The sequence below is a fragment of the Phodopus roborovskii genome, unplaced genomic scaffold (assembly GCF_943737965.1).
Source record: "Phodopus roborovskii unplaced genomic scaffold, PHOROB, whole genome shotgun sequence".
In the NCBI taxonomy this organism is placed as follows: Eukaryota; Metazoa; Chordata; class Mammalia; order Rodentia; family Cricetidae; genus Phodopus; species Phodopus roborovskii.
In genome coordinates this window covers 253,759-267,961 of record NW_026125971.1, presented here as the reverse complement: position 1 = coordinate 267,961, position 14,203 = coordinate 253,759, and the positions used below count along the sequence as shown (strand labels likewise).

The 14,203-nt window shown below is 35.9% G+C and overlaps 1 protein-coding gene across 5 annotated transcripts in view; it reads left to right on the top strand.

Annotated features, from left to right (window-relative positions):
- Cnksr2 (connector enhancer of kinase suppressor of Ras 2) overlaps window positions 1-14,203 on the top strand; it is a 248,221-nt gene that overhangs the window by 205,263 nt on the left and 28,755 nt on the right. For all 5 annotated transcript variants that reach the window (XM_051179229.1, XM_051179227.1, XM_051179228.1 and 2 more), the window contains 3 exons: window positions 743-810; window positions 7,147-7,247; window positions 10,225-10,765. In XM_051179229.1, coding sequence (XP_051035186.1) covers window positions 743-810; window positions 7,147-7,247; window positions 10,225-10,765 — 710 coding nt within the window. The remainder of the gene's footprint in view (window positions 1-742; window positions 811-7,146; window positions 7,248-10,224; window positions 10,766-14,203) is intronic.

Genomic DNA, 14,203 nt, shown 5'->3' with positions numbered 1-14,203 from the left:
GTGTGTGTGTGCACTGTGTGTGTGTGTCCTTGTAACTAAGATTTCTGGCACAACTAAATAAAGAAACTGAGATAGTGTTTTGCTGTACTAACAATAGCAGCAATAGTTAATGAAGAAAGCACTAAGAAAAATTAACTCAATGTTATTCATGAAAATGTTTTCTAGATCATAATAGGTTAAAAATGTATATGTACTTTCTTTGGTGAGCTAAATACTCTTGTATTTAGAGACAAGATTCTAAACTATTTGGGAGATGTGTTTCCCCTTGTGTAATTCAGCTTAAATGAGTTCATTCAAAACTATTATTTTATGGTAAAACTATTAATTTTACAGGCAAGCCTTGTAACTTTTTCTATCTCTATAAATTAGATTGACTATTAAATAGTGTCTCCAAAGGACCATTTGTTTTGAAAAAAACAAAAAAACAAAAGAGAAGGTGTATTTTGGAGTGTTTATACATTTGAAGGAGAAGAATTGAAATGGCTTTGGTCATTTCAAAACCTTTTTTATTACACACATTAACAGCTTTGCATAACTGTTGCATTGAAGTTACATCTTCAGTCTGGGAACAATTTGCATTGCAGTAGATTATTGCCTATTGAAGATTTCAATTATTTTTCAAGTTTAATAAAGAACATATTTTATATGTAATACTATCCTATATCCTATTTCTTCTTTGACATTTGCAATAAGTATTTCTAACAAGTAAATGAATTGTCATTGATGTCTTTCTTTTTTCCAGGTGGCTTAATAGAATTAACATGCTGACTGCAGGATATGCAGAGCGAGAGAGGATTAAGCAAGAACAAGGTAAAGAAATAACTTTTATTTTATAATCATATTACACTTTTGTCTTACATAAAAAAGGCAGGGATAATGAAAATTTTTTGAGGAATATCATGTGTGACTCTTTTTTTTTTTTTTTTTGTTATTTAAAAGTTATTTTATTCAGGTTTAGGTCTCAATCAGTTTCCGAAATTCCATTTGTAAGAAATGGTGGTCTGGACTCCCATTGTTCCTAGAACATTCTGCTTTTGGATTGGTTAGAAAAGGCAGGGAACAGACACCTGAGACTTTTAGATGTCCCTTCCTCTCAGATGTGAAGTTTAGAGTGAAAGAGTTTTTTTTTATTTTTGCAAGTACCAAGGAGTGAATAAATCCAGATGCATTGTAATCATGTAAGGTTTTGCTACATTTCCTTGGACAGTCACTAACCAGCAGACAATTGCTGCCTGTGGATGTTTGCACTTGGAAATCAAGGAATGTGCTTGTACCCCATTTGCTGGCAGTACAAAATGGTATCTCACCTTTACTGAGTTTTTTGCCTATGATTGAAAGGCACAACATATATTTCAAAGCAAAGGTACCTCTTTAGGAAATAATTGTGTAATTTATGTGATCACAGAATGGTACTAGGAACGTTCACTAGATAGGCAGTTACCTTAGCAAAAACTACAGATGAGGGAATTAACTAATATTAATTAATGCACCTAGTACCTTAATTATTATGTCTGGTATATAGTTGTCAACAAAATCTATCTTATAACTGACTGAAACCTGGGATATTTGGGATATTTTATCTGGTTATAAATTACATAGGTGAAAATGAATTAGTTTTGTTCATAACAGTGTATTCTAACAAACACACACAGTGCAGTAGCTACCCTACTCAACACATGGAATATTTTATTGTCCTTCAGAGTTGCCTCATAAGATTATTCTCCTCCCTTGGCCTCTGCTCGTCAGTTGTATATTTTGTACATCTCACCAGAGAGCTGGACATACAGAGCATCAAGTCATTTCTTTCCTTAGTCTAACACATTTGAGATTCGCCTATGCTCATGTAATTAGCACTTTATTGTTGACTGCCATTCCTTTGTATGACACAACATAATTTTCTTTTTTTATATTTATTTTTTATAAACAAGTCCATTTAAATGAAAACAAACATTTATAGACAATATTTAGGAATTTGGGCATCATTCTTTCCAAGCTACTTCCTGCTGGTAAGGGGAGGATCCCCCTGTCATGGGGGATTCTAAGAAGATGCAGAAATCCTGGCTTGCAAGTCTGCAAGGCTGCTTTGTCCACCTGTTTTGAATGTAGGATCATCTGGTACTCTGTTTCAGGCAGTCTGGCTTGATCAAACCACATTAGTCTGGAAGGAATCCACAGCTTTTCCTTTTTCTGTGGAAACAAAAATAGAAATCCTTTTCCCACAGTAACTTGTCCTTGAACTTAAATTTTGGAGTCCAAGCATTTTTTTTATTTAATTTATTATTTTACATGTCGATCCCAGTTCCCTCTCCTTTCCTCCCTCCTTCCCTCCCTCACTTTTACCCTCTCTGCCCCCTCACATGCACCCTAACCACCCTCCCCTTCCATCCCCCCACCCCAATTCCATATGTAGGGGAATGCCATCCACTTGGGGTCATATAGCTCTGACAGGTCATGTGAAGTAGGGACTAGGGTTTCTCTCCTGTCTCTAGGTTAAGGCAGTTATCCCTCCATGGGGGATGTGTTCTCAAGGTCCTTTTGTGCACCAGGGATACATCCTGGCTCCACTGTCTGAGGTCCCTTAGACTGCTCAGTCCTTCTGGCTGAGACCCATATTCAGGGGGGGCCTGAGTCAGTCCCATGCTGGCTTCCCAGCTATCAGTCTGTGGGCCCATTAGCTCCTCCTTGTTCAGGTCAGCTGTCTCTATGTGTTTCTGCAGCCTGGTCTTGTCCTCTCTATCTGCATCTGAGTTCTAGTTCGACTCAGCGTTTATGTATGGGTGTTTGCTCCTGTTTCAAACAGGTATTAGATGAGGGCTCCATGGGAGCTCCAGTGGCGCAATCGGTTAGCACGCGGTACTTATATGACCACTTCTAAATCTTAAGTGTTACTTTCAAATTTGTTCCTTTACACAGTCTTTCTAAAAGTATATAGGATGAGAATTAAAGTGTGACTCTTGATACAGCATTGATAATGGAAAAAAAGATAAAATATTTTATTAAATATTTCTGCAAAAGTCCCTCAGTGCCACCTTTGTATGAAAATGTAAACATCTATCCTGCAGTTATACTGGGTTCTGTTAAAAACAAGATAAGTTTGGTGCAATATAGAAAATGAAACATAGTAACATACAAATCAAGTTCCAGGGGAAAAAATAAGTATAAACATAGTCCTTCTGGGAAAGGAATGTAGAAAAGACTTTTGGTTGGTTGTTTTTTAAATTGATTTTTCTAAGATGGAAATGGTGTGAACCAAAAGCAATAACACTAATATTCCACAAAATGGAAGCAGATTGCACAAGTCTTCAAATAATGTAGAGGCCGTCTCCATCAAATCAGTATGCACAGGCACACCTCATATAACACTGCAGTGCAGTAAATGTGTCTGGTGGCTGAAACTTCCTCACCTTTACACCTCAGTGTAATTTATAGACCTTAATTTATGGTAAAAGTACTTAAAAAAAGCCTTCATTTTCAACTTTATTGAATGGGTCTGAAGTAGCTCTTTTAATGCTGTTCTCATGTGATTGTTTAAAGATATTTGTTGCAAATATGGGTATATAGGTAATATGTAGATTTGAAAATTAATCTAGAAAAATGAAGTTGTATGTAGCATAGGATTTTTATTAATTATTAAGATTCAGAATTTTGTTACTTGATGTTGCTTTCAAGTTGGGCATAACCTTGATTATAATGAATTTCATTTGTTATGGAACTAAGTTTCACTATGGTTGAAAGAACAGGTTAATTTATATTGAATGTACAAGTTCCAAAGAGTATTTATTTTGTGGATGCATGCTGCCTTGCTCTATTATGTATGTATATATTTTAATGCCTATTAAAGTTTGGTAGAAAAATCATAGGCAAATGATGATATTTGCTATTTCCACAGAGTGAAAAGGCACTGTAACATACATCAGAAACATATTAGACCTCCTCCTTAATATATGGTTAAGTCCCTTGGTCTTTTTCTTAGGAAACTGGTAATTATTCCTGTCAACTCCACTCTTTTATGGTTATTTGTTATCTCCTGAATAATTCCTAATGCTGAGGTTCAGCTATAAACAATATAGCTCTTTGAAGTTAAAAAGAGAACTAGTACCCAAAGGCTGAGAAGAACAAGTAGGGAGTAGACAAAGTATTGAACAGGTACTGTTATACTTACATAAGAGTAAATAATGAAAGTTCTGGTGTATTTTTGCACAGTCAGATGGATGTAGATAATGGCAATATGGGGTATACTTCAATATTTTAGAAAAGGGAATTGTTATATTTTACCATAAAAATAATTCATTGATGTTATTGTAAAGTTTTAGTCACAAAAAAGTAAGTAACCTATATTGTATATTTTTGATAGTTCTAAATAAGAACAAGTTTTAAAAATATGTCCTAAAAAGTATGTCTTCTGTGTCAACATATAATGGCGAAAGGGAATTTTCACTCTTCTACTGATGGCCATGTTTATTCATAATTACTTATAAAATTTGCAGGACACATCAAAGCATATATTCATATTATTTTAGAGAGCTAAAAAGTTCATTTGCTCTTAGAAAAAAACAGTGTGGTTTCATCCACAAAGCTATAGTGTGTATAATATTTCTCATGTTCTTAAAGAGCCTAAGATTTTCACTGTTGCCTTTTTTTGGCATTGTCCTCTCCCTTCCAGCTTAGCATAAGAAGTTGATTTGTTGATTTGTAAAGTAATATTTCTTCTTTTTCTTAAAAAAACCAGCAAATGATTAGATTGATACTTCTTTTTAATAAGCCAAAATGATGTTAAATAAGGATTAGAATTTTTCCTAATTTAACTGAGGAGGAAAAATAAAGACTTTGAATCTCTTACGTATGGTAACAGCTATGGAACCCTGGACAAATGCTAGTCATCATCTCCTTTTCCAGTGTTCTAATAAGGGCCACTTGAGGTATTGCACCAAAATGCCAAGGTATCAAGGCAAACATTAAGTATAAACTCAGCCAGTATTCTTGGAAATAGTGGGAAGGATCACAGTAGAATGATCTTAGCAAGCTCACTATTTCGAGTGGGGAGCAGGGAGGTGTATGCTAGCATTGACTTCCAGGAAGATTTCAGGCTCTCACAAAACTGCCCAGACCCTAGGACTCCAATTTCATTTCTCATGCTCGGAAATGCTACAAAGGAAAAAAAAAAGAATATCTGTGAAAATGAACATCAGGCATTTGCTTCCTTTGTGATCTGTGTCAGGCTGTCCTGGCATAAAATCAGCAAATATATCCAAGAAGATAAAAGCTCCTAATATTTCTTGAGTGTATTCTAGGTACAAAGCACTTGAATATATGTTAATTTATTTAGTACTCCCCCATATACAACTACAAAAGTCAGTTGTTATTATTAGCTGCTCTTTTACAGGTTATAAAATAGGCCCAACAATGAACTTAAATTGAGTGTCAATGTATGAAGTAGTTGTATGGTGAAGAATGTAACATTTACCTGCTTCTGAATATCAGTCATGCTTTTTTTTTTTTTACAGTCAATTTATTAGATCTGTTTCTGGTTATCTTTGTCAATTCATCTTTGGGGGAGGTCTTAGTTATATTGGTAGTCATTGTCCAGTATCTTCCTTTATTTATTTCCACTGAGCTTTTTGAGACAGGGTTTAGCTATGTAACCACAGCTGATCTCAAACTTAAAAATCCTGATCAGCCTCCTCAGTAACAATTTCAAAATAAGAAAAAAGAAAGGAAGGAAGGAAGAAAGAAAAAAACAAAGAAAGAAAGGAAAAGAAAAGAAAAATTGATATCAAATTGGGATTAATTAGACAGTGTATTTTTTTCTCAATGGGTATTGTCAGGGTCCTTATGTTTTAAGGCCTGAATAGAAGGAGCAGTTTATTTTATGTCCAGTATCTATTACTAGAGATTTTCTATTCACAGTATCAACAGTTAAAAATCAGGAATGGGTAAGGAAAATTAAATCACATCCCCATACTTAATGTTAAACTTTCTTGATGTGTCAAGCAAGAGTCACAGAAATTTAGATCCAATCAGAGCTTTGGATCAAGGCAATTTCTCAGTTCCAATCCAGCTCTGTCATTTCCTACCAGAAATGTAACGATTTCTGGGGGGGGGGGGGAGATGTTATTTGCGATCATTACAATCGAGACTTTCTAGAAAGGAAAGGGCTTCTACAAAAGTGTGTGCTGTGATTTTTTTCACTTGACTTTGAATTCTGCTTAAGCCTTGTGGTAGTTGTTTTAGAATCTAAATTTTCATACAAGTTTCCTTTTATCTTAATACCTCTTCTCTCACCTGAAATTGCTGTGGTAATCATCCTAGTTCTTTGCTTGCAACTCACATAGGAATCAATCAGCACTAATGGCTGAGATATATAATCTAACTGATTCTGACTATTGACCTTTTGTTGGATTTGATTTAATTTATCTCTCAGAGTTCTTTAACTTCCTTCTTGCATCAGTTCTCCCAAGTAACGTTGTCTAGCAGCTTATATCCCCTACTCTTTTAAGTAGTTCTGGAAATTTGGTGCTTGTAACACACATCAGCAAGTGTGCATTTATTTGCATTTGGCATGATTTAGTTTGCCATATCATTCCAAGGAGAGGTGGGAGTAATGTGTTATAAAGATTTATGTCACCATGACTCTAGAAAACAGCAATTGTTAGATAACCAATGAATTGAAGCCAAAAACAATTAGAACATTGATTTTGGAGATGTTTATATCAGAGGAGATATGCAGCAGCATATGGTATATTGCTTTTCTTCTCTGAGTGTTCATCGCAGTAATGTGACACACTTTAAGAAACATCCTGTGGTATTTATTAATTAAGGCTTCTGGGAAAAAATGCTCTAAAACTAGACATACCCTACACCTGTTTTGGCTTATAGAGTGCCTTTTTCTTGGCTCAGTTAAGACTGTGTGCCACTACTTTTTAATGAGGGTGGGATTAGGCTATTGTGTTCTTCTTTCTTCTCCAAAACAGCTAACAATGAAACTTGATGACTCTTGGGTAGAGCAATGATGATGAACATACTGTAGTAATTAAATTTAAATCTTTTTTTTTTTTTTTTTTGGTTAACTGATTTTATCTTTTCTTGAGAAATGTGGCTATAAATACTTAATAAAACATGGAGGTGTCCATGTCTGTAAACTTTCAGATTACTGGAGTGAGAGTGACAAAGAAGAAGCCGATACTCCGTCAACACCGAAACAAGACAGCCCTCCACCCCCCTATGATACATACCCACGGCCTCCTTCTGTAAGTTCAATATGAGTTTGCTTAGTACTTGGCAGGACAGGTTGAACTTCAATCCATTAATATGTTAAACTGAAAATATATTAAATTATGAGTCAAACAGATTTCATAGGGAAAAGAAAATTGGTGATCTAAAATCAGAAGGAAACTATGTCTAAGTTTACACAGGTGTTAGAACGAATTCACCTGGTTTAAAGGAGTTTAAAACAAGCTGGGTGTTGGTGGGGCACGCCTTCAATCCCAGCACTTGGGAGGCAGAGGCAGGCAGATCTCTGTGAGTTCAAGGCTAACCTGGTCTACAGAACTAGTTCCAGGACTGATGGGAGATGTTAATGAATAAAGCACTGTTGGCCAATAGGAAAGGAAGGTAGGAGGGACTAAGAGACAAGGAGGAAAGAGGAAGTAGTAAGGAAAGCCAAGATGGAGAGTCTGGAGAGAACAGAACCGCCATTCCTCTGCTCTCGGTAAGACCACGTGGAAATACATAGAAATGGGCTAATAATTAAGACAGAGCTAGCCCATAAGAAACAAGTAACCAGGCCAACAGCATTGTATCAAATACACAGTCTCAGTGTGTTAATTGGGGCTGGTGCGGCGGCAGGACCAGACCAGTGGCGGGAGGAAAAACCCTATTCCTTACACAGGACAGGCTCCAAAGAAATACAGAGAAGCCCTGCCTCAAACAAACAAACAACAACAACAACAACAAAGGGGGAGTTTCAAACAACAGAAAAGTTTCCTGAGAAAAAGATATAAATTGCTTCTATACTAATAAAGTCAATTTTATATCTTTTAGAAACAACTGATAAATATTAGCACTATAGTGTTCAAGGTATAGCTCAGTAATAGATATCTGCTATATTAGTTTACTTTCTGTTGTTGTAAGAATAAAGCATAACAAAAAACAACTTGGGGAAGTCTATTTGGTTTAGAAGCTCTAATCATAATCCATCATTGAGGGAACCCAAGCCAAGGTAGGAACACAAGCACAACAGGAACCTAGAGGTAGGAACTCAACCAAAGGCCCTCCCTGGTGGAACTTTGTTTACTGGCTTGCTGGGCTAGCTTTCTTATACAACTCAGGACCACCTACCCAGGGGTTTCACTATCCACAGTGGCCAAAGGCCCTCCCACATCAATCATTAATCAAGAAAAAGCCACACAAAGTTGCCTACTTAACAGTTCAATGTGGATATTTGTCAGTTGGCATTCCTTCTTCCCAGATGACTCTAGCTTGTGTCAAGTTTGAAAAACAAATAAGAAGCACAGGTGCACATATCTCTGGGTTTAGTACTGATTCCCCAGTACTAAAAAAACACATGCTCCTGTGTGTGTGTGTGTGTGTGTGTGTGTGTGTGTGTGTGTGTGCGTGCGCGCACATGCGCACGCATATTTTGGATATAGCCATGGTATCTGCTTTACTGTGTGTGTGTGTGTGTGTATTCTACAGAATTTTCTTAAATCTATAAATTACTCTATGTATAGACAATACTTCAGTCTTTAACTGAGATAATTACCCTACTTTTCTTGAGACTATGCCAATTTATGCCCATTTCCCATCAAAATTGCTGAGAATATGTCAGTGTCTCCATTTAATTTAATGGTCATATTACCAAAATAATCAGTTCTCTGTAACTTAGGTCTTAGTCTTCCACAACGGAAAAGAAAGCTAGTTTATGTGACTATACCAGTCAAGATAATTTAACCTCTTTGCATTATTCCAAGTATTTTCCCTTTGTTTAAAAACACTAGGCTCTGTATGATTCCTTTGAGATTTATAGAAGATGAAAGGGGAACCACAGCTTCACTTTTTTGAAATTATTTTTTTTAATTATCTTACCTTACCTTAAGTTTGCTTAGCCCTACCCCTGCCCCCCCATTCACCAACCCTCCTGCCTGCAACACCACTTAAATCTTCCAGTTCCCAATATTTCCTCTGCACCCTTGTTCTACTATTCTTCTGTCTTTTTCCTTTGAACAACAGTAGCATCTTGGAAAGAAACTATTCATATTATTATGTTGTTTTTCAACATAATACTTAATATGTTGAAAGGTAGCAATCTACCCATGGATGATGCTAAGTAGTTTCTCTCCCTTTTCCAAAAGGAGTGGTACGTTATCTCAGCTAAATTTGTTCTAGCTGCCACTGCAGCCCCATTTGTGATTAACAAATGTAGCTTCTTGAATAAAGGCACTTGGGCTAGCCTGCTAGTGTCTGGAGCTGGAGTAAGGCTTGTCCCAGGTAGAGTGTCACACTGAAAATGTTTTATAGCATTTTATTGATGCTATTCTTCCTTCTTGTCTTTTATACTATAATATATATATCCCCAAACTTTAAATTCATCCACAAAATATATCTCTTTTTATGTGCTCTATCATGCCTATATTCACAGAAAGTGCTAGTCCCCAACAAACTATAATTTCATCCTACCTGTATTTTCAGTTCTCCAAAAATTACCCAGAATTAACCAGAACATCAGACAGCTTTTCTGTGGTACCCATAGAAACAGATATTTACTTATGAAGAAGCAGAAAATTTGCTTTGTTTATAGGCAACTTGTTCTCACATACACTCACCCACAAGCTGCCTGAAATCCAGAAATAGGAATCTAAGGGCGGTTTTTCCCCCCCCTTAGAATTTCAAAATATGTAAAGATTTTAAAATTGTTTAGTTGCTGAGTGTTTCTTACATAAACATTTACAATTTTTCATACTTCCATTATTATCAGATTTGTCATATTGTATGAGGTGTTTCATGGACAACTGTTCCATCCATATCTCAAAATATCGGAATCCCTAACTCTTAAAAGTATAAATTGGGGACTAAACTTAGAGATGGCTGCAAACTTGCTCAGTTATTACTTGACTGTGTAAGACTCCAGCCATTATAAACTCTCTGTGGTAAAAAGAAAGCAAGTTCTTTGCCTGTCGAAATGGTCTGTTATTTCTGTGGAAACTGACAAGGAGCTCCTTTCCACAGATGAGTTGTGCCAGTCCTTATGTGGAAGCAAAACACAGCCGGCTCTCCTCCACAGAGACCTCTCAGTCTCAGTCTTCGCATGAGGAGTTTCGCCAGGAAGTTACTGGGAGCAGTGCTGTGTCCCCCATTCGCAAGACCGCCAGTCAGCGCCGCTCCTGGCAGGATTTAATCGAGACACCTCTGACAAGTTCGGGCTTACACTATCTTCAGACTCTGCCTCTGGAAGATTCTGTCTTCTCTGACTCGGCAGCCATCTCCCCTGAGCACAGGCGGCAGTCTACACTTCCCACTCAGAAGTGCCACCTCCAGGATCACTATGGTCCATACCCTTTAGCTGAGAGTGAAAGGATGCAAGTGTTAAATGGCAATGGGGGCAAGCCCCGAAGTTTTACTCTGCCTCGAGATAGCGGGTTCAACCACTGCTGTCTGAATGCACCAGTTAGTGCCTGTGACCCACAAGATGACATACAGCCACCAGAAGTGGAAGAAGAGGAAGAAGAGGAAGAAGGGGAGGCAGCAGGGGAAAACATAGGAGAGAAAAGTAAGTATGTTTCTGGAAATCCTTAGCCTGTATACACAGTTATAACTTTTCAGCTTCTTTATTTGTAGGTTGTTTCCATTGGGAAAAAAATAAAAGAATGGTCATGCTGAATAGGAAGTTAGGTCTCCCTAATTTATGAACCAGGACAAGCACCTCTAGAACAAATGCTTTTTCTCCCAACTCCCATTTGCTTTTTATGGTTAATGGTTTTCATTTCTTTACTTTCTTCTCTTCCCTACTTGCTTCTCACTTTCATGCATCACCTTGTCAGTCCACAGTGATTGCCCCCTAAGTGTGAGTTAAGAAATGGTAAATGTTTCAAGCAGGCTGTTAACAAAGCCCACTAACATTAACAAAAATGTATTTATAACTTTCCTCTCATTGTTGGATTTAAAGGAAAAGTCCAAAAATTACTCCCCCCACCACCACCACCAAAAACTAAGAAGTTTCATACAGCATTTGCCATCACAAACTTTAGCTTTGTCTAGAAACCAGTTTGCCAGAAACATGCATTTATTTTGTTGGTATGTACATTTATTACAAAACTCTATTATGGGTCTCAACTCTAATGGAAAAGGAGATGATGATTCAGTAACCTTTTGATTACTCCCCTCTAGGGAGTTTTACCTTAAAAATATGTTCTTAGTCAGGCATAGTGATGCATACATTATATACTTGGGATGTAAAGACAGGAGGGTCAGGAATTTGAGGTCATCATCAGATACATAGCAAGCTTAGAGCTGATCTGGGCTATATGAGACCCTGTCTCAAAAAAAAGCTGAATCTATTTACTAGCTATCTATCATAACTACTATGATACACTGGTTCAGAAACCTTGTTTAAGGGAAAGGATACAACTCATTTATTTAAAATCAAAGGTCTGTCTGTAAGTCCTAAAAGTAAAATGAAAAGATGTAGGTGAATACCATTAAAATCTTTATTTAAATACAATTTAAGTGGATTATTGCAGAGGAATGGAACCAATGATGAATAAACAAATTACTTGTTTGGCTTCTTTTGAGATACAAATAAAATATAATACTCACCCCATTAGTCAAGTATATGGGACTTTGATTATAGGATACATTAGCTTAAGTTCTTCATTACTATTTGGGGAGGGAAAAACTAGCTTACATGTTACTAACAGGTTATGAATCTCATTTCAGTGTGAAACTTGGTTCCTTTAAAATGAGATCCTCTTATGTCTTATGCTCACATAACTTAATGGGTAGTCTACCTCTTCCATCAACACGATATAAGAAGTTCTTGTAATAAAATTCACATGTTAAGGCAGTTTCAGTGTAAAGAACATTTTAGCCACAGTCTCCAAAAAGAACATTACAAAAGATATGACTATCTAGGCTTGAAAGGAAATTAGAAACCATACCTGCAGACCCCACCAACACCCATATCTATCAGAGATTATGGAAGATTCTTATAGAAGGAATATTTAGGAGTCACCCTAGGCTTTTATATAGAGTTCTGTCAATCCTAATACATGCTTAATATTGCAATTATTACCATAATTAACAAAGTATTTTCTAAATTTAAAGTATTGATTAGAAAATTTATTTTACAACAACTATGCATAAATATGTTGATTTTGTTTATTATTATGTAAACCCTGGGGAGGAGGACAAATAGTATTAAGTTCTAGAATAGAAAATTATGTTCAGAAAACTTTGTATCAATTCTATAGACAGGATCATCAATGCTATTTTTAGTGATTTATGGAGTTTATCTTAGCTTAGTCATGTACAAAGACACATGGTTTCCAAAAGCCCAGAGTGTCTCTAATTAGAATCCTCTTTTTGTTGTTCTGCATATAGGATTTATTTTTGGACGTATGGATGTACCCATGTGTTTATAGGATTTTCTTTTAAGCCCAGGTTCCAGTTGTATTAAATGCATAATTATTTGATGCTTTCTACTTTTTTTTCAGTGAGCTCTTTATAAAATAAACATGCTCAGGCAAAACAGCTCTAGTGAGTTTGTCAACAAAATTAGCTTTTATACATTTTGTCATTACAGTGCAATACTGTAGTGTAGTCCATGCAATTTCAGTAAAATTTGTTTCACTAAAATGATTATGTACTATCCGTGAGACCCCAATCTATTTCTTTTGGAGTACTCCATAAATCTTCCCATTTCATTGTTTTGTTTTTTTGTTTTGTTTTGTTTTGTTTTTTTCTGTGTACTCCAAACTGTTCTGCATGGAGCACTGCATTCCATTTTACTTAGATTTTTCTATTCAGTGCAGTGTATATTCACCTTTCTAATGCAGAGGGATTGTTGTTCTAAATATTTAGGGTTGTATAACATGATGAAGTTTCATTTGGAGAAGGATTCACTTTAGAAATCAGTATTTTCAAAATACTATCTAGGATCTAGTTGAAAGATGTCATAATCATGCCCTGTGTGGATTGGTCCCTTGAAATAAGTGCAAAGACTGCTTATTGAAATGGAACTGCTTGGTATTATGCCAGAAATAAATTATACACAGAACAAGAATCCATGGACATAATGTCAGCATCACACTTACATGTACATCCTCTGACATAGAGCACTCATTCATATAAACACACAGAATGACAAGTAATGCAAAGTAGCAAAACTCAGTCTCTCAGTAGCATATTTCTATCCTGCTTGAGGCCAGCATTCAGTTTGGTCTACTAAAGAGCATATGTACTAACCATGTGCATAGGTGCAGAGGAATTGAGTGTTATATCTCTGGCTCAGAACATTTTTCTTTTCATTTTGCCTAAACATTTAAAATAGGAACTAATTAAACAATGAACAAAGCAGGTAATAGAAAACATGAAGATATAAACTGCTTTATAAAGAACTATCATTAACCAAACTCCTTTTATATAATTTATTTTGTCTCAATTCATGTAATGTTATACATTAAGTGACACATGTTCGCAATTAATGCCAAAGAAAATTTACCTAAAGCCATACCCTGAATAGTTTCAATTTCCTCGCAATTGTAAAATTTAACCTTAGTTTATGATGGGCAATTTAGTCTTCTATAGTACAGAATGCAATTTGTGTTCTCATGGTTAAGCTACCTTTTGTTTTATTTTTAAATTCAGTTATTTCACTGAGTCACACTGTGACCATTTTCTCAGGCTGAACTCATTTTAGTCTGAAATAGATGGCACTAAAAGTACACTGATGAGACATGTCTTGTTTTCCTTTGACTGAAAAGTCAGCATGCATATTAATTATCCTGACCTACTTCACTGACATTTGGGAAAAGACAAGTAATTTCCTATTATCCCAATTAGCAGTTTCTAAGCTTTTCTGAGGTAGAGGCCTTTTAATATCCTCCTTAAATTAAATTATTAATTATGCCAGACTCTACAACTTTTAAATCATTACAGTATAAAAGCTATACTTAATTCAGAAATTATTTGCTGTAACACTAAAATACTG